The following is a 21,435-nucleotide window of genomic DNA, read 5'->3' as shown; positions in this document are numbered from 1 at the left end:
GTGAACTTCTTCGCGATGGTGCTGCCATCGCACAATATTTGCACAATAAAATGTTTTTTACAAAAATTTGGCAATTTGTACGCACAAAATCGCTGTTGAGCGGTGTTTGGACACAATTAAGGAATATGAGACTGCTTTTCGAAGTGACTTTAGAAGCGTCATAAAAGAGAATTCTGTGTTTTCCTTTAGGATTAGAGGTTAGAATACAGGAGAACACAGAATTCTGACTTTATATTCAAAATGGAAAAAAGTTAGGAAAGACAAATGCAAGTTTTTAACTTTTCTATTTTGAATATAAAGTCCTGTAGAGCGGACTTTCTTTCTATCTATACTTCATTTGTGGAAAAGGATTTTTTATTCTGCACAAGCAATAAAGAGAATTTTCGAAACTGCAATTACCATCGCTATAGTGAACTTCTTCGCGATGGTGCTGCCATCGCACAATATTTGCACAATAAAATGTTTTTTACAAAAATTTGGCAATTTGTACGCACAAAATCGCTGTTGAGCGGTGTTTGGACACAATTAAGGAATATGAGACTGCTTTTCGAAGTGACTTTAGAAGCGTCATAAAAGAGAATTCTGTGTTTTCCTTTAGGATTAGAGGTTAGAATACAGGAGAACACAGAATTCTGACTTTATATTCAAAATGGAAAAAAGTTAGGAAAGACAAATGCAAGTTTTTAACTTTTCTATTTTGAATATAAAGTCCTGCAGAGCGGACTTTCTTTCTATCTATACTTCATTTGTGGAAAAGGATTTTTTATTCTGCACAAGCAATAAAGAGAATTTTCGAAACTGCAATTACCATCGCTATAGTGAACTTCTTCGCGATGGTGCTGCCATCGCACAATATTTGCACAATAAAATGTTTTTTACAAAAATTTGGCAATTTGTACGCACAAAATCGCTGTTGAGCGGTGTTTGGACACAATTAAGGAATATGAGACTGCTTTTCGAAGTGACTTTAGAAGCGTCATAAAAGAGAATTCTGTGTTTTCCTTTAGGATTAGAGGTTAGAATACAGGAGAACACAGAATTCTGACTTTATATTCAAAATGGAAAAAAGTTAGGAAAGACAAATGCAAGTTTTTAACTTTTTTCCATTTTGAATATAAAGTCCTGTAGAGCGGACTTTCTTTCTATCTATACTTCATTTGTGGAAAAGGAGTTTTTATTCTGCACAAGCAATAAAGAGAATTTTCGAAACTGCAATTACCATCGCTATAGTGAAAAAATAGTTCACTAGCAACTCCAGCTTCCCCTTAATCCGCCGCTAATTGTCTCCGTTATGTCGATGCTGCATATAAACATCAGGAAAAAGAGAGACGAGCGGAAATAATAGCGCGGACGTCGACGCAATTCGCGACGGTTTCCTGCGACCGTTACTGTTATTGATTACTATTAATCGCTCCGTAACGGTTTGAACTCAAAGTTTAGCCAGCGCCGTCCGCGTCGTGTGCAATTTTTGCGCGTCAGCGCTCCCCGCGGAATGCGGAGATTATTCCTTCAGTCGTTAAGTAGAGCGTAATACCAGGTAGAGAGAAAAAATATACGCAGATTACCCGGTTATTTTTAGGAGGTTCGCGTGTATACACGTACGAAAGATAGTTGAGCAAGTATCACAGCGAGAGGCGAGGCACGTTGTTGTAACCAGGCGGAAGCGCTTACAAGCATACTTGGGTTTGTGCGTCACAGCTAAATCAATTAACGTCTAGTCGCCAAAACCGTAAATTTACCGGACAATATTGGCAATATCGACACGCTCTGTGTCGATCAACAACGGCGTACAATCGCGTTCAAACGCTTTCGCAGTAACGGTCTCGAAAATCCTCCCGAACCATTCAAATCGTCCAAGAAAAATCTCTCCCCTTTCTCATATACTTTGCTAACATTTCGGAAACACGTCATCCAATGTCAAAGATCAGCTGTATATGCGTATCAGCTGCAGCTTCAGCTCCGGGAGAAATAAAGAAACGCAGATAAGGCCGCATGATCTCGACGTGTCTCAGCCTCGAGCACGCAACGAAGGTCGCAACGGTTTACCGGCCGAAAAACAAAAAATATAAATAACGATCTTGTCGTACATACCTAAACCCATGTCTCGGAAGATCTGTTTGGGCGCGATCTCGATCTCCTCCTTCTTGCCAGCGACGTGACGTTCTGACGGACGTGGACATAAATAATTGGGCTCCCTGGATTTCTCCTCGCGTGGTCCAGCGGTCTTCTGCTCGCGCTCCGGACTCCGCTGCGGCGGCTCCTTGACGGCCTCCGCGATCAGCAGGTCCTTCGATGGGTCGTGCTTGCTCGGGCGCGCGCTCTCCTGGTAGAGCTCCGCTTCCTTGGGCAAGGGAGGCAGCGGCTTCGTCGGCGGCTCGAACTGTTCCCGTCCCTTCACGTCCGGCTTCTCCACGACGTTCCACGAGTCGTCGTCCATGATGTTCCTGGACGGTCTCTCCTCCCTCGGCGGCGCACTGTCACTTGCCAGGAAGTCCACCAGAGGAGACCTCTCCGGTACCGGCGGCGTCGCCGACGACCTGACGTTCCACGCGAGGTCCTCGTCGACGCGGACGCTGCGCGGCTTGATGCTCTCATTCTCCGCCTGCTTGTTTCCTTGATCGGTACTCGCCAATGCTGCCATTACGTCGTCGAATTCTGCGATCGGTTGCGCCTTGTTGTCGGGTTGTTTGCTGTCCTCGTCGATTACCCGCGCACCCAAGGAGGATGGAAAGTCGCTGTCAGCCTTAACTGCGGACGAGACCGGCAACAACGGCGGTTGAAGACCCATCTCGTCGTCGTCGTCGTCGTCCTCGTCGTCGTCGTCGTCGCGGAACTGCGCAGCGGACGTGGGAGGTTGGAACCGCTCGCTTTCGACGAACGCCATGCTGGCCAGCTTAGGATCAGCCGGGTCCAGCAGCTGCTGGAACGGGTCCGACGACTGCGCCATGGCCTCGCACTTGTCAAACTCTGCGGAAGGCGGCGGTGTCGCGGGTACGGGCCTCGTCTCGGCCTCCTCGGCGTCGGCGACGAGCGCGCTCGACAGCGCAGATTCCTGGAAGGAGTCACCGATGTGCAGCAGGTCGTCGACACGTGGCGCGTCGATTAATCGTGGCTGTTGTTGGTGGTCTGAGCGGTCATCCGGCGAACTGTCGTGGCCGAGGTGCTCGAAATCGTCGACGGAATCGTGATCTCTCTGGAGGGGCGCGTTCTCGAACCGCGAGTCCATCCTCGGCTGCGGGATTACGGCGACCCGTGCTCAACACTCCCGTGCGACCGACTCACCGATGACTCACCAATCGAGAGAAAGAGAGAGAGAGAGAGAGTCAACCGACTGCGTTGTGGAGCTTCGATCCTGCACGATGCTGGTTGCGCGGAATGTTGCGCGACGCTCACAAAACCTAGGAGGCACGAGAAGCGGCGTTACTCCCACCTGCTGTTGCTGCTGCTGCTGCTTTCGTCGCTGCCGCGGGTGGCTCAGTGGGGCAGATCCGATGTCCTTGCCGCCCTGACTCACCACCGCCTTCGCGGCCGCTTCCCGTTATCGCGTCGCGCCGCGGCTATGGCCTCCTCTCGTCGGCTCGCCGGGAGTGTCAACCGCTACTCGCGCGTCGTCGCCGTCGACCGGCTGACGGACGAAGCGAGGAACGAAGCCCCCAGACGAGGATCCGCTGCTGGGGAAAACGCCGTCTAGACAGCTGTCAACGATCCTTGCGACTCACGGAAGACCGATAAAATTAAGTTGACACTCGACGACCTACACGGAGCGTTCGACGGGTGGATTCGACCCGTCGGAGCGTATTCCCCATCGCGAAGGGGTTGCCCTCTCTCGTCGCGCCAAGCGCCGCGAACCAATCGTGTGCCCGCTGCCGCCCCCACTCGTCCGATGCGAACTAAAGCGAACGACAGCTGTCACGTCCGACAGTTACCGGTCAGCCTGGGTATCTCGGTTGATCGGCTGATTAATTTTTGCCGATCGGTAATGGATTTTCACATCGGAATTTCGGAGCCGGGGCATCACGCCGACATCATGAATCTTGTAATAAGTACACAACCGATCGAAACAGATTTATCTCGGTTAATCGGCTGATTAATTTTTGCCGATCGGTAATGGATTTTCACATCGGAATTTCGGAGCCGGGGCATCACGCCGACATCATGAATCTCGTAATAAGTACACAACAGATCGAAACAGATTTATCTCGGTTGATCGGCTGATTAATTCTTGCCGATCGGGACCGGATTTCCACATCGGAATTTCGGAGCCGGGGCATCACGCCGACATCATGAATCTCGTAATAAGTACACAACCGATCGAAACAGATTTATCTCGGTTGATCGGCTGATTAATTCTTGCCGATCGGTAACGGATTTTCACATCGGAATTTCGGAGCCGGGGCATCACGCCGACATCATGAATCTCGTAATAAGTACACAACCGATCGAAACAGATTTATCTCGGTTGATCGGCTGATTAATTCTTGCCGATGGTAACGGATTTTCACATCGGAATTTCGGAGCCGGGGCATCACGCCGACATCATGAATCTCGTAATAAGTACACAACCGATCGAAACAGATTTATCTCGGTTGATCGGCTGATTAATTCTTGCCGATCGGTAACGGATTTTCACATCGGAATTTCGGAGCCGGGGCATCACGCCGACATCATGAATCTCGTAATAAGTACACAACCGATCGAAACAGATTTATCTCGGTTGATCGGCTGATTAATTCTTGCCGATCGGTAACGGATTTTCACATCGGAATTTCGGAGCCGGGGCATCACGCCGACATCATGAATCTCGTAATAAGTACACAACAGATCGAAACAGATTTATCTCGGTTGATCGGCTGATTAATTCTTGCCGATCGGTAACGGATTTTCACATCGGAATTTCGGAGCCGGGGCATCACGCCGACATCATGAATCTCGTAATAAGTACACAACCGATCGAAACAGATTTATCTCGGTTGATCGGCTGATTAATTCTTGCCGATCGGTAACTTATTTCCATATCGGAATTTCGGAGCCGGGGTATCACGCCGACATCATGAATCTCGTAATAAGTACACAACAGATCGAAACAGATTTATCTCGGTTGATCGGCTGATTAATTCTTGCCGATCGGTAACGGATTTTCACATCGGAATTTCGGAGCTGGGGCATCACGCCGACATCATGAATCTCGTAATAAGTACACAACAGATCGAAACAGATTTATCTCGGTTGATCGGCTGATTAATTCTTGCCGATCGGTAACGGATTTTCACATCGGAATTTCGGAGCCGGGGCATCACGCCGACATCATGAATCTCGTAATAAGTACACAACCGATCGAAACAGATTTATCTCGGTTGATCGGCTGATTAATTCTTGCCGATCGGGACCGGATTTCCACATTGGAATTTCGGAGCCGGGGCATCACGCCGACATTATGAATCTCGTAATAAGTACACAACCGATCGAAACAGATTTATCTCGGTTGATCGGCTGATTAATTCTTGCCGATCGGTAACGGATTTTCACATCGGAATTTCGGAGCCGGGGCATCACGCCGACATCATGAATCTCGTAATAAGTACACAACAGATCGAAACAGATTTATCTCGGTTGATCGGCTGATTAATTCTTGCCGATCGGGACCGGATTTCCACATTGGAATTTCGGAGCCGGGGCATCACGCCGACATTATGAATCTCATAATAAGTACACAACCGATCGAAACAGATTTATCTCGGTTGATCGGCTGATTAATTCTTGCCGATCGGTAACGGATTTTCACATCGGAATTTCGGAGCCGGGGCATCACGCCGACATCATGAATCTCGTAATAAGTACACAACAGATCGAAACAGATTTATCTCGGTTGATCGGCTGATTAATTCTTGCCGATCGGTAACGGATTTTCACATCGGAATTTCGGAGCCGGGGCATCACGCCGACATCATGAATCTCGTAATAAGTACACAACCGATCGAAACAGATTTATCTCGGTTGATCGGCTGATTAATTCTTGCCGATCGGTAACTTATTTCCATATCGGAATTTCGGAGCCGGGGTATCACGCCGACATCATGAATCTCGTAATAAGTACACAACAGATCGAAACAGATTTATCTCGGTTGATCGGCTGATTAATTCTTGCCGATCGGTAACGGATTTTCACATCGGAATTTCGGAGCTGGGGCATCACGCCGACATCATGAATCTCGTAATAAGTACACAACAGATCGAAACAGATTTATCTCGGTTGATCGGCTGATTAATTCTTGCCGATCGGTAACGGATTTTCACATCGGAATTTCGGAGCCGGGGCATCACGCCGACATCATGAATCTCGTAATAAGTACACAACCGATCGAAACAGATTTATCTCGGTTGATCGGCTGATTAATTCTTGCCGATCGGGACCGGATTTCCACATTGGAATTTCGGAGCCGGGGCATCACGCCGACATTATGAATCTCGTAATAAGTACACAACCGATCGAAACAGATTTATCTCGGTTGATCGGCTGATTAATTCTTGCCGATCGGTAACGGATTTTCACATCGGAATTTCGGAGCCGGGGCATCACGCCGACATCATGAATCTCGTAATAAGTACACAACAGATCGAAACAGATTTATCTCGGTTGATCGGCTGATTAATTCTTGCCGATCGGTAACGGATTTTCACATCGGAATTTCGGAGCTGGAGCATCACGCCGACATCATGAATCTCATAATAAGTACACAACCGATCGAAACAGATTTATCTCGGTTGATCGGCTGATTAATTCTTGCCGATCGGTAACGGATTTTCACATCGGAATTTCGGAGCCGGGGCATCACGCCGACATCATGAATCTCGTAATAAGTACACAACAGATCGAAACAGATTTATCTCGGTTGATCGGCTGATTAATTTTTGCCGATCGGTAATGGATTTTCACATCGGAATTTCGGAGCCGGGGCATCACGCCGACATCATGAATCTCGTAATAAGTACACAACAGATCGAAACAGATTTATCTCGGTTGATCGGCTGATTAATTCTTGCCGATCGGTAACGGATTTTCACATCGGAATTTCGGAGCTGGAGCATCACGCCGACATCATGAATCTCGTAATAAGTACACAACCGATCGAAACAGATCGTGCCTTTCGATTCTTATCATTTCAAATATTTGTATTATCAAACATATATCACGAGAAGTTAGCCGATGGTTTTATTTACTATTTTCTCATGCTTTGGACGGGTTTTTTATGTTTACCCTCGCTCCTGCACGAATATAAAGTTTGCCAGGTGCAAACAGTGTAATGAGTGTATGACCACGCGTTATTTATTCCACAATCACACATGGCATATAGAAAAAAAAAAGAGGCAAAAGATGATAAACACAAGGTAAAGTTTAAGCGTGTGACCTGTTTTCAATGGGACTGTATCGAGCGGCAGAGGAGCACGCGGAGCCCGCGGAGGACGGAGGGCGGAGGAGGCGCGCTGCGCAGCGGCCTGCCGCCCGCGTCCGTGCGAAGCGGCGCGAAGCGGCACGGCGACGGTTTATAGCGCGGCGCGGCGCGCGCAGGCGCCAATTGGTCGCACGAATTACCGGACGTGCGGCGGTGGTGCGGTACGAGTAGCGAATAGAGCGCGAGTGGTGGTGAGACTGGTGAGTGGTAGCGGGCCACGAGAGTATCGCGGCGCGTCGTGACGTCGACCACTCGTCGTCTCTCGTGGGACTCGATTCGAATCGCGAACGCGAACGCTCGTCGTCAGTGAGATCGGATCGGTTCGGTTCGGTAATTCGGACGGCCGAACGCGTGGACGATGGCGACCACGAGGTTACGCGTTACCAGCACGCGCGACGAGAAAACGGCCAACACCGAGGAGACGACGCCGACGATGCCGTCGTCGGTGCAGCTTAACGGTTTAACCTCCTCTTGCAACGGCGAAAACGCCGGCAAGATGAATGGTTACACACTGGCGAGCAACGGCCACGCTCACGTAAGTGACCTCCAGCGCGATGCAAATCGGCGCGAACCCGCCGTTACCTGCCCTTCGCCCTCGATTGTCTCGATTGTGTGGTAAATTCCTTTTTTCCTGCACTCGCTTTGTCACGCGTTCTTCGCGTCCAGTCGCGTCGCATCCTCTCCCACCCTTCTCCTTTTCTGTTTCTTTCTTTGGTTCTTTCGTTCACTCGCGAATCACATGCGCGTGTACACACCGTTATTTGATACGGCGAATCATGCGGCTTACCGGTTTCCCTTCTTTGAATGGCGCGTTTCTAACTGTCTTCTTTACGGTGATACTTGAAAGGAAACCGATTTCGCATCGCGGTCAGCCGGCAACCTGACCAGCGCATATTACTATCTTTGGACATCATAGATAATGAAAACACGAAACAGATAGAGGTAGATGACTCAACTTTCTCGAAATTGATGCTCTTGACACGTCAAGATTGAACTCGCCAGTTAGATTGGGGTGAGGTGTACATTCGCCAAGATTACGAACGGAACAGCACGTGATATTAAATTGTTTCGGAATAATTTCTGCTTTTCGGGAAATTATGAAAACTTTATTGAAACGGTTCAACGTACTTTTTATTCAGACTGTCCGTCAAATTTCTAGTTGTATCAAAGTTTGAAAATCGAATTTACAACCATTTCCCAGCTTCAAAGAGTCTTACATCGTATCTTTTACACTTGCACTCAGTCTATAGGACGACAGAAGAAACCAGAAGATTGAGCGTCAATTGACATTCAATTTTTTGGTATGCGGAAAGCGCATTATTGCCACTTAAGTTCATGTAACGTTCGCTGCGATTGGAGGACGAGTATAGTTGGCGTTTTAATGCATTTTGCTGCATTGTCAGCCGCGTAGCAGACGTATCGACGGCTCAACGCGCGTCGACTGTCGTAAACTTCGTGCTCTAGGCCTAGCGAAAAGTTGGACGTACGATTTTCGCGCACGTTACCGATCTATCTAGGGTTAAATCACGTGGATTAGGGTTAAAACCAACTTCACGAAAACGATTAAGATTTCTTCGAAAGATCGACAACGGAACAACTTCACTCGAAATTGTTCCGTTTCGTATATCGATGTGAGAACAAAACGATCAACCTTGTCTGTAATGATTACATCATGTAATTACCATATTCATCTTTATAACTTTGTTTTTCTCTCAGTGTCTTCCGAATGGGTGTGTGAGCCATCGCGCGTGGTTCGCGACCTGTCGCAGATACGCGTTTAACGCTCTGCAAGATGCGACCTCGAGATTTCCGCTCGTTTGCGACCACGAGATATTTCGAACCGCAAATGGGTAGTCGGCTCGCGGAAATCGCATTATCAGCGCTCGTAATCGCACAACTTAACGCGATTACGATAACGGCCTGTATGTACATTCGATATTCCGCCACGCGTTTCAGATCGGTGATAAAGGAAAAAAAGTATTAAGTACACAAGTGACATTTGAATAGAATCTTTGTCTCGTAAAATCTCGAAAGAGTTTCTTCGAAAGCCGCGTCCTCGAATCAAACGAAACTTTTTGCGTAGACTTCGTGAATAAAAAAACAATGCCCGCGTTTCATGTGCGATGTTCGAGGACAATCGAGGTGCAAACGCGAAACACGCGAAGCAGGAAATATAAGTTACTAGAGCAGAAGAAAGGAAGAAGAGAGAACCGAGTAACGTTCCGTCTGAAGTATGCGCTGACACGCTCTCGCGCCGTGCAGAAGATCCGGTAATTTGCCAGTCGGCAACATGAAGCTTGAAACCGTGTCACCTCCTGCTATACCTTATACGTAGAGGAAAGTCCCCGATTATGAGATACCATATCGATTTTGCCGAATGTAAGGAAATCTATAGGCGGAATTTAAAAATGTAATACGTTCGCTTGAAGAGAATTTAATAAGCTTTAGGTTTTGGTGAAATGAAAAATCTAATTTAAATATTATTTTTTCTGAAAATTAAACAAATTTGAAAAAGAGCTTTACGCAAGATCGCGAAAGTGTGCTCCTAATATAAGATACCTTGAGAAATCGGTGTTAAAAGTGCAAAATACATCAATATTGCGAGTAAAAAACTTTATTAGATATTTTTATGAAAATACTGCTGCCACAGCCTTCGCCAAATCTTCACGATTCCACTGTCGACGCTTCCTCGTTTCTCTAACCTCCATAGTCAGATTCTATAAAAATTAAATACACAGAAATTCGTAATATAAATTCGTATTAACTTTTCTTTAACCTTAAGTAGTATTTTCTTTCTTTGTATTACACTACATACTCTTCATATTCGAGCAATAATTATCTCATATTAAGAGTACCCTGAATATCTCATCATACGAGCTACACGCCTAGCGGTTCCGCGATTACGTATAAGTACCGTAATAATATCACCGAATGTAGAGGAAAGTCCCCGATTATGAGATACCATATCGATTTTGCCGAATGTAAGGAAATCTATAGGCGGAATTTAAAAATGTAATACGTTCGCTTGAAGAGAATTTAATAAGCTTTAGGTTTTGGTGAAATGAAAAATCTAATTTAAATATTATTTTTTCTGAAAATTAAACAAATTTGAAAAAGAGCTTTACGCAAGATCGCGAAAGTGTGCTCCTAATATAAGATACCTTGAGAAATCGGTGTTAAAAGTGCAAAATACATCAATATTGCGAGTAAAAAACTTTATTAGATATTTTTATGAAAATACTGCTGCCACAGCCTTCGCCAAATCTTCACGATTCCACTGTCGACGCTTCCTCGTTTCTCTAACCTCCATAGTCAGATTCTATAAAAATTAAATACACAGAAATTCGTAATATAAATTCGTATTAACTTTTCTTTAACCTTAAGTAGTATTTTCTTTCTTTGTATTACACTACATACTCTTCATATTCGAGCAATAATTATCTCATATTAAGAGTACCCTGAATATCTCATCATACGAGCTACACGCCTAGCGGTTCCGCGATTACGTATAAGTACCGTAATAATATCACCGAATGTAGAGGAAAGTCCCCGATTATGAGATACCATATCGATTTTGCTGAATGTAAGGAAATCTATAGGCAGAAGTTAAAAATGTAATACGTTCGCTTGAAGAGAATTTAATAAGCTTTAGGTTGGTGAAATGAAAAATCTAATTTAAATATTATTTTTTCTGAAAATTAAACAAATTTGAAAAAAGAGTTTTACGCAAGATCGGGAAAGTGTGCTCCTAATATAAGATACCTTGAGAAATCGGTGTTAAAAGTGCAAAATACATCAGTATTGCGAGTAAAAAACTTTATTAGATATTTTTATAAAAATACTGCTGCCACAGCCTTCGCCAAATCTTCACGATTCCACTGTCGACGCTTCCTCGTTTCTCTAACCTCCATAGTCAGATTCTATAAAAATTAAATACACAGAAATTCGTAATATAAATTCGTATTAACTTTTCTTTAACCTTAAGTAGTATTTTCTTTCTTTGTATTACACTACATACTCTTCATATTCGAGCAATAATTATCTCATATTAAGAGTACCCTGAATATCTCATCATACGAGCTACACGCCTAGCGGTTCCGCGATTACGTATAAGTACCGTAATAATATCACCGAATGTAGAGGAAAGTCCCCGATTATGAGATACCATATCGATTTTGCTGAATGTAAGGAAATCTATAGGCAGAAGTTAAAAATGTAATACGTTCGCTTGAAGAGAATTTAATAAGCTTTAGGTTGGTGAAATGAAAAATCTAATTTAAATATTATTTTTTCTGAAAATTAAACAAATTTGAAAAAAGAGTTTTACGCAAGATCGGGAAAGTGTGCTCCTAATATAAGATACCTTGAGAAATCGGTGTTAAAAGTGCAAAATACATCAGTATTGCGAGTAAAAAACTTTATTAGATATTTTTATAAAAATACTGCTGCCACAGCCTTCGCCAAATCTTCACGATCCCACTGTCGACGCTTCCTCGTTTCTCTAACCTCCATAGTCAGATTCTATAAAAATTAAATACACAAAAATTCGTAATATAAATTCGTATTAACTTTTCTTTAACCTTAAGTAGTATTTTCTTTCTTTGTATTACACTACATACTCTTCATATTCGAGCAATAATTATCTCATATTAAGAGTACCCTGAATATCTCATTATACGAGCCACGCGCCTAGCGGTTCCGCGATCATGAAATCTAACCTCTACAATTAAGCAATTCAACAAATCGCGTATTTTCCTGTTACTACGATTCTACTCTATCATTGCATACTGAATTTATTGCCAACCATTTCTTTATTATATAATAAACAAGGTTTAAAGACTTACCTTAAGTTCCTTTGACATGTTCACAATTTCACAAACCTTTCTTGCAAAAGCTAAACGCAATAACGAACAATGAATTTTTCACTAAATACATTTTACACCAAGAGTAATAAGTTTATGGTGGAATTAACAGATAGTGCTCACTAGTTTAACAGAAACCCCATTATCTCATATTAGGAGCATATCTCATAATAGGAGATTCTCCTCTATCTAATGCTTCTATCCTTGTGTTTTCTCGGGGATCAATGAAGCAAATGGAGGAGAGTTATCGATCAATAAAATTCGCTTCTTCAAAACTTTTTCACAACGTTTCCGAGATAAGATTAACCGAAATTTCGGAGAAAACATCATCATCAGCATTCTTGTTGATAAGAAGCCGCAATCTAAAAGCTCGTCTATTCCGGCTAAAAGCGAAGTTTACAAAGATCACAACCTCTTACCGCGAATCGCCACGTAATCGCGGCGTATCATCGTGTTAGCGTAACACTTTTTGATAAAAACACCATTTACGAGATTATATCCCATCCCATCCACTGTCGCATCTTGTTTAGTCGTTGATAGTTTACAATTACTTTTTAATCGATTACGCATGATGCTACGTACTGCTTACAATTATTTATTTTCTAAGATTCTCCTATTTTTAGCTGTTAGTTATTTTGCATGTTGCTTTACTTTCACATCTATATTGGTAGGAATGTTGGATTATGAGCTATGCAAATTTATTTGCAGTTTCTCCACAGCCCAAAAAAAGCGGAATTACAAAAACTGCCACGAAGATCAAAGGAGTCCTTTGAAACTGTTCCGTTCATTACAGCGGCGCTCACGCATCTTGGTTTTTACATTCTCATGTTCCTCGGGTTTATTAGCCAGTTGTTCTTTATTCCAAAAGTTGCTACTGAAAAGAATAGAAAGGTACGGCGGCCTTCCAAATCTTTTACGTCTAAAGTTTTATTTATTTTATTTTATTTACGACGTTTGTGATTATTCTTTGTTGAATTTAGATGCTACTTGATGTTAATACGTATTTTAGGGGTACCTACCACTCTACAAAAGTTTTGAGAAATTCTATCTTAGGTACGTCTACAGGAGAGTCAGAGATTGTTGGAACAGACCTATATGCTCCGTTCCCGGTGCAACAGTCACGCTGAAGGATCGAGTTACTAACGATTATGGATGGACGTTCCAGTAAGCTTCACACTACGTACGAGAATGGACGTATATCGATAAAATTGAACAATTCTAAATTTTTCCAATCCTGACAGATTTACTGGAACGGAAACGGAATGTATAAACTTGGGCTCTTACAATTATTTAGGGTTTGCTGAGGCAACTGGTAAGTGCGCCCACGAGAGTATCGAAATGCTCAGGAAGTTCGGCTGTGCTACTTGCAGTACGCGCGTTGAATTAGGTAAATAACCCGAAGGATTCTTTTATCTTTCTTTCTAGATAGAGAGATCGGAAACATCGGTAAAATCGCTATATCGCACGACAAAATATAAAATAAATTTCTGCTCAAGAAGCATTTTATAATTTGGTTGTAACTATTTATGCAACAGTAGAAGATTATTAGTAATGACTAATGACTATGAAAATATAAAAGCCGTAAGAGTATACAAGAGCTCTAAATACTGAAACCGTTTAAAAAAATATATACAGGGTGGCCCATTTTAATTTATACAGTCGATTTTTTAAAAAACTAAAAGAGGTACGAAAAAATGTTTCAGACAGACATGTCACGATTTCGAGGGGGACATAAGTTGATACCATTGGTTTGACCTTGAATAGTCGTTTGAAGGTCACGCGAAGATCACCTTCAATTTCTTAAATTGAAACCCCAACTTTTTATTGCAGATTCTTATTCTCCATCGAAAAGTAAGTAACTTTTGTCTGAAACATTTTTCCAAAAAATGTCATCTTATGTCCTTAAAATGTCCTCAAAACTCATCTTGAAGATCATTTTAAGGACATAAGATGACATTTTTTGGAAAAATGTTTCAGACAAAAGTTACTTACTTTTCGATGGAGAATAAGAATCTGCAATAAAAAGTTGGGGTTTCAATTTAAGAAATTGAAGGTGATCTTCGCGTGACCTTCAAACGACTATTCAAGGTCAAACCAATGGTATCATCTTATGTCCCCCTCGAAATCGTGACATGTTTGTCTGAAACATTTTTTCGTATCTCTTTTAGTGTTTTAAAAAATCGACTGTATAAATTAAAATGGGCCACCCTGTATACAGGGTGAGGCACCTAAAACAGGCCACCTGAATATCTCGGCTGTTATTGGTGATAGAAAAAAATGTGTCAGACCAAACTTGCATGGTTTCGAGGGACACATAATTTGTTCTAAATAGTTTTTTATTAGGTGGACGCATAGAGGTCATATGAAGGTCAACTTCGTTTTTTTAAATGGTATGATATGTTTTTTTACGTACCATCTAGTAGAGCGTTTGAAGACGCGCACATTGATCTACGGGTTAAAATCATTCAAGGTCACTGAAGGCCAACTGCCAATTTACTTTATATTGCCTAGAGTTCTCTGCTATTAAAAATACTGTAAACTCAGAAATGAAAAAGTTCTAGCCCTTAGAAATTTTTTCTTTTTCCGCGAAGTTCTGAGTTGATGATATAATTATTTTTTATATTGCCTAGAGTTCTCTGCTATTGAAAATACCGTAAACTCGGAAATGAAAAAGTTCTCGAGTTTAAAATTTTTCTTCTCAGAGGAGTTCTGAGTTGATGATATCATTATTTTTTATATTGCCTAGAGTTCTCTGCTATTAAAAATACCGTAAACTCAGAAATGAAAAAGTTCTCGAGTTAAAAATTTTTTTCTTCTCAGAGGAGTTCTGAGGTGATGATATCATTATTTTTTATATTGCCTAGAGTTCTCTGCTATTAAAAATACCGTAAACTCAGAAATGAAAAAGTTCTCGAGTTAAAAATTTTTTTCTTCTCAGAGGAGTTCTGAGGTGATGATATCATTATTTTTTATATTGCCTAGAGTTCTCTGCTATTGAAAATACCGTAAATTCAGAAATGAAAAAGTTCTCGAGTTTAAAATTTTTTCTTCTCAGAGGAGTTCTGAGGTGATGATATAATTATTTTTTATATTGCCTAGAGTTCTCTGCTATTGAAAATACCGTAAACTCAGAAATGAAAAAGTTCTAGCACTTAGAAGTGTTAGCCTTCAGTGACCTTGAATGATTTTGATCCGTAGATCAATGTGCGCATCTTCAAACGCTCTACTAGATGGTACGTAAAAAAACATACCATTTAAAAAAACGAAGTTGACCTTCATATAACCTCTACGCGTCCACCTAATAAAAAAGTATTTAGACCAAATTATGTGTCCCTCGAAACCATGCAAGTTTGGTCTGACACATGTTTTTCTATCACCAACAACAGCCGAGATATTCAGGTGGCCTGTTTTAGGTGCCTCACCCTGTATATATGAGAAAAGAAATCGAAAGAGTCGTTTTTATCAAGGGACGATGCCGATACACGAAGAATTGGAAAAATTGACTGCAAAGTTTTTGGGAGTAGAGGACGCAATAGTATTCGGAATGGGATTTGCGACGAATTCCTTAAACCTACCGTCCTTGGTCAGTCAAGGTTGTCTGGTTCTCAGTGATGAGAAAAATCATGCCTCGCTCATTCTCGGATTACGATTATCTGGCGCAGTGATCCGGGTCTTCAGTCATAATAGTATGCAAATAATAGTTGTGCAATCCAGTGCAAATATTAGTTACGCAACATAGTCTTCATAGTGCACATAGGTCTGTCTGTTGTTATAAAACAGTCACGGTTTATCATAGGTGTGAAACACTTGGAGGAATGTTTGAAAAAGGCCATTGTTTTTGGGCAGCCGAAGACTGGCGAACCTTGGAGGAAGATAGTTATCGTTGTCGAGGGTATTTACTCTATGGAAGGCTCGATTGTTCATCTACCTGAGATGATAGAATTGAAAAAGAAATACAAAGTTCGTATAATAATCGAACGATATCGATTATTAATTGCTACTTGACCTCTGGTTACGCTGTAATAAAATTCCTCATATTGTCGAACAGGCTTATCTTTACGTGGATGAAGCGCACAGCATAGGTGCCATGGGGACAAACGGGAGAGGAGTTTGCGACTATTACGGCATTGATCCGCACGAGATCGATGTACTCATGGGAACGTTCACGAAAAGCTTTGGCTCGGCAGGTGGATACATAGCTGGAACGAAGGTAATCAACGGTGATTTCAGCATCGACATCTAATGCCTGTGAATCATTAATTAATAGGCTGTTTCAGACGTTGATTAATCATATAAGGATATACGGTCACGCACATACGTACGCGTTATCGATGTCGCCGCCAGTTACGCAGCAAATTATCACGGCGATGCGAACCATCATGGGCGAAGACGGCACCGACGTCGGCAAAAAACGTATTGAGCAGTTAGCTAGAAACACGAGATACTTTAGACGCAGATTGAATCAAATCGGAGTTATAATCTACGGTAACGAAGATTCGCCTGTTGTGCCTATGCTGGTGTACCTATTCTCTAAGATCGGGTAAGTGCAGGCAAAGGTGGGTCATTCTTAAAACTTGAGTTTTGGGCTTGCCGTCTCCTAAATCCTAATTTACATGACAATGCACTTCAATTCAAAGAGCAATCCACTGATTGTATAATTTTATTTATATACAGGGTGTCCCGGGTTTTAACCGACAAACTGCGGGAGCATATTCTACTAGTGGAAATAAGAAAAAATTCTTATATCGAGTTTGCTTAGAAATGCTTTATTACAAAGTTATAAACCAATATTGAAAAGAAATATGAGATAAGTAACAACGGAACATAGTGTAGAATTTGGAAGGTCCAAGATGTTTATGTTACGTGTATTCACATGTATTCATGTTCACTATGTTGAAACGATTCAGTATGATTGTTACTTTCACAACAGTAGCTGTTAGATTTCAATCGTCGTGTCAACTAGCAATTACTATCAGAATGCCAAAAGTGTTTTCAAATGAGGAACACACTGATATTCATTTCGTGTACGGATTCTGTGACGGAAATGCACGAGCTGCCGTACGAGAGTATCAACGTAGATTTCCTAACAGGAGAGTACCAGATAGTTCTGTGTTTAGTAATACCCATTTGCAATTACGTAATTTGGGTTCATTTCGACCTATGAATGAATATGATGATGTTCGTTCAGCTCTAAGACACCGACGACGCTCGGAAAGAATCTTAAATCTTCGCCAAAACAGCTGGATACAGTTAGACGGTTGTCCATCGCACTATGCTAGACAAGTTAGAAACTGGTTAGATGAACATTACGCTCATAGGTGGATTGGTCGAGGAGGACCGGTTTTCTGGCCTCCAAGATCGCCCGATTTAACGCCTCTTGATTTTTATTTATGGGCAACTTTAAAAAATAAAGTTTACAGTACAGAAGTAATCTCGCTTGAAGATTTAAAGCAACGAATTACTAATTCAGTTACTGAGATGCAACAAAATTTTCAGGAATGTCGTACCGTAACAAATTCTGTACTACGTCGATGTCTAGCTTGTATCGATGCGCAAGGACAACATTTTGAAATGCGTCACTAAATCATTGCGTAGATAATTTTTATTTTTGTGAAAAAATCCGTTGTTATTTATCTCAATATTTCTTTTCAATATTGGTTTATAACTTTGTAATAAAGCATTTCTAAGCAAACTCGATATAAGAATTTTTTCTTATTTCCACTAGTAGAATATGCTCCCGCAGTTTGTCGGTTAAAACCCGGGACACCCTGTATAATTAATAGGAATATCTAATACCAATATATATATCTTTATATAAAGCACTTAAATTTACGATCTTACCATGTTCAACAGTGCAGTGATCCGTACCCTGACAAAACGCAAGATCGCAACTGTCGGCGTTGGATTTCCAGCGACGCCGTTAATGGAAGGAAGAATTCGGTTTTGCCTTTCCGCTGCGCATACGAAGGAACAGCTGGACTATGTAAGTACCACTTAGCAAGTAAGAAATATTCATTACTTTAATGATAATTACGTTTCAGGTACTATCACATATCGAGGACATTGCTGATACGTTAGGATTAAGGTATTCTAGAAAACCGCGTGATCCTGCAAAAATAGAATATTATTCTGACAGCGAAACGGAATAATCTACCTCATAAAATATATTGATGAATGACTAGGCAGTGTTTTTTCTATAAGGAATGCCGAAATAGCCAAGAGCTTTAAATGCCACAAAATATATGTAGATACAATACGATTCGTAGATTACGAGAGAGAGCTACACATTACTGTTATTGCAACAATAGGCTCGTGCTTTTCTAACCAGGACCACGGACAAGGATACACGGGTGTATCGGTGCTCGTGTAGTACATCCGTGGTACAATTGTGATGATCCGTTATGGTTTTAGCGGCTGGACAAACCGGTAAAATCGATATCAAATCGGTCTATATCAACAAATTATATTGTACATACTGCTAATTTTGTCATTTGACAGTTTTTTAAAATAAGCAGAAAAAAGTTCAATTCTAAAATCGTGTTAAATCAGATATGTACATTAGGGATTACGGATATCGCGAATAGCAGCTTGTCGTTTTTGCTACCTTGGCTGCCTCTGCAAACGTTGTATAGGTCACATCGTATGTAGAATCGCTTGTTGGCCTCGCTCAAGTTAATGTTACTTCATTTTATTTACGCCATGCTCTGTGTAAAGATGGTTGACAGGCAGGAATATATATCTACCAAAGCAAAGCCCGAATCTGGTGTACGGCGTAATCCCGTTTCATGAATATTCACAAAATATTGATATCTCATTATATTGTGAAAAGGAATATTTTTCTACGGGAAACCAGTTTTTTACGTGTTATTCGTTACATTCCTCGCAATTTAATGCACACATCGGTTTCGATTCACAATAATTGCTTTGGTCTCGAAAGAAGCTTTTACGAGCAACTGTAATTTTTTATATTTGCAATTGATGTGTAATATTTTCTTTATGTAAAATTGTAAGGGCATTAGTTGATGATAAGCAGACAAGTTTCTAAGAATTGTTCATTCGTACGAAATGCAGCATTCCGGAAAGTTGTTAGACAGGTATTTTTTAGGTATCATATTTAAATAAATCGCACATTATTTTTATGTTTAAGGTTTACATGCTTGACGTTTGAAACAGCTTCTTAAAATCTTGGTACTTGTAAGAAACGTATATTTTCTTTGGTGCACAAACTTGAAACGTGTGAGACAATACGTAAGCTAACACGTAACACGACGCTTAGTAAAATAGAATAATAGAGAGCATCTCAAATTGTCGCAGCAAACATTCGACAATAGTTGAACCTCACTTTCATTTTATTAAAGCGTACTGCCACACCAATTATGATCTCCTACTACTGTATTTATGAAGGCACATATATGACTGATCAAACAATATTACAATATCGTAAAATATCCTTAAGAATCGTACCGTATTGTGTTTGTAACAGAAAGGTATTGAGACATCAAAACCAACAAATACTTGGGTCATACAAAGCTTGAAGCTTGAACTGTTCGAATTGTTCAATCGTCGGAATTGTCTTGGAAATATTCCAAAAGCTACTTATTATCATATCATACCAACGTCAATGCCAACAAATCGAAAACAAAACGGATATCCTAAAATTTTATGTAATATTTTCCACCTATGCAGAACTACGGTGATTATTTTCATTTGTATCTCTCCATGAGTAAAATCGAAACCAAGTTTCGATATCGCAGCACTAATTAAACATGCAAATTGGCCTGTCTGGAAATATCGAACTAATGCATTAATGCAGTAAATGTTGGCATTAATCTAAGTGCTTATGCATCGGATACATGAATATTCGCATGCGAATTTCTGAAGAAAGATTTATAAGAAGAATATTGTATTATCGCTTGTATTACGAGTCTATCAGCTTTTAATAATACTTGAATATATTGTAAGTTTCAGAGAGATGCTATTTCCTATTTGCAAGTGCAGAATAGATACAGAACAGAATACAGAAATAGATGCTTATAAGTAGCGTTTGTTCAATATTTATATAAAATTTTCCATATTTATATAGCTATACTGCAGCATGGAACGTGATCTTGATCTCTTTACATATTTAGTAGATTAAAGATTGAAAATCGCCTAACGTGATAACTTTTAACATATTTAGTAGCACGAGAGAATTAAAAAAAAATAGAGGAAAGGTTCATCCTTTTAATCCAGGAAGGCCAGTCACATCGACAGAAATCAGTATTGCTCTAAAAATAGCATTTTCCGATGCGGCTGCAAAATAAGGGGCCAGAAGTTTTAAACAGTGCACATGTTTTAAAAGACTTGAGTGTATATTGCGCATCGGATATATCATTTTCACTCTTCAATTGGATAATTTAAGATTTCGTGTCAACGTATTCTGTATCGAACTTTTCGCCGAATGAGGCTGCCTTAGTGGCATAAAGTACGTTGTACGTTTTTCCGTGTATTGCGTTTTCTTACACTTTCCGCAACTGTATCACGAAGCGCAGCTGTTCCAAAGCCGCGCTTTCGAGAAGTATCGACTGTAATCGTCTATTTTTGTCGGATTATCTGCAATCTTCGCTTTACTTTGTATATGTAGATGTGTACGTACGTGAGAGTGTAAGGAATATCACGTGTACGTACAGATCAGTCGCCATGAGCCGAGTCTACCTTCTCGAAGTTGAGGTACAATACATTAGCACTGCATAGCAAAGAAAATATCGTCTTGCGACGTGAGAATCTATTTGATATTAGCAAATCGAAAAGAGAAAAGAGCTTATAAACTAAGCTTAATGTCAGAGCGTTTGCTGAATGACGAGTAAGACATATCTACTTAAGAACTGTATCAAGTTGCCCGGTCTTGAATATTCCTCGGTTTCAAAGCACATACGTTCCTAACGAAGGCTATTTTTGTAATTAGCAACATGCGCGCACGCCCGCGCTAATGCTTTTAAATATATATTAATTATGCAAAATATATTATTATTACAGACGTGACTGAGTTTTTATTAAAATATTCTCTTCATTGTATACATATGCAGAGATTTAATATATAAATTTATTAGTTTATATATATATTTATATTAATATATAAACTT

The 21,435-nt window shown here is 41.1% G+C and overlaps 2 protein-coding genes across 2 annotated transcripts in view; one reads left to right on the top strand and one right to left on the bottom strand.

Moving 5' to 3' along the window:
• Positions 1-3,795, bottom strand: part of LOC105285074 (glycogen phosphorylase) — a 32,605-nt gene extending 28,810 nt beyond the window's left edge. Inside the window, 1 exon segment of the mRNA XM_011349030.3 lies at positions 2,092-3,795. Within this exon segment, the coding sequence (XP_011347332.2) occupies positions 2,092-3,226 (1,135 nt within the window). The 5' untranslated portion in view covers positions 3,227-3,795.
• Positions 3,796-7,595: 3,800 nt separating this feature from the next.
• On the top strand, positions 7,596-21,329 carry LOC105285076 (serine palmitoyltransferase 2). Its single transcript, XM_011349031.3, has 10 exons — positions 7,596-7,986; positions 13,022-13,204; positions 13,323-13,477; positions 13,555-13,700; positions 15,781-15,999; positions 16,110-16,273; positions 16,362-16,523; positions 16,591-16,853; positions 18,167-18,296; positions 18,355-21,329. The coding sequence occupies exons 1-10, from the start codon at positions 7,810-7,812 to the stop codon at positions 18,460-18,462; spliced, it is 1,707 nt and encodes a 568-aa protein (XP_011347333.1). The 5' UTR covers positions 7,596-7,809; the 3' UTR covers positions 18,463-21,329.
• Positions 21,330-21,435: the final 106 nt, after the last annotated feature.

The sequence above is a fragment of the Ooceraea biroi genome, chromosome 12 (assembly GCF_003672135.1).
Source record: "Ooceraea biroi isolate clonal line C1 chromosome 12, Obir_v5.4, whole genome shotgun sequence".
Lineage (NCBI taxonomy): Eukaryota > Metazoa > Arthropoda > Insecta > Hymenoptera > Formicidae > Ooceraea > Ooceraea biroi.
The sequence above is the reverse complement of the archived record's forward strand: the minus strand, read 5'-3'. Positions and strand labels throughout refer to the sequence as shown.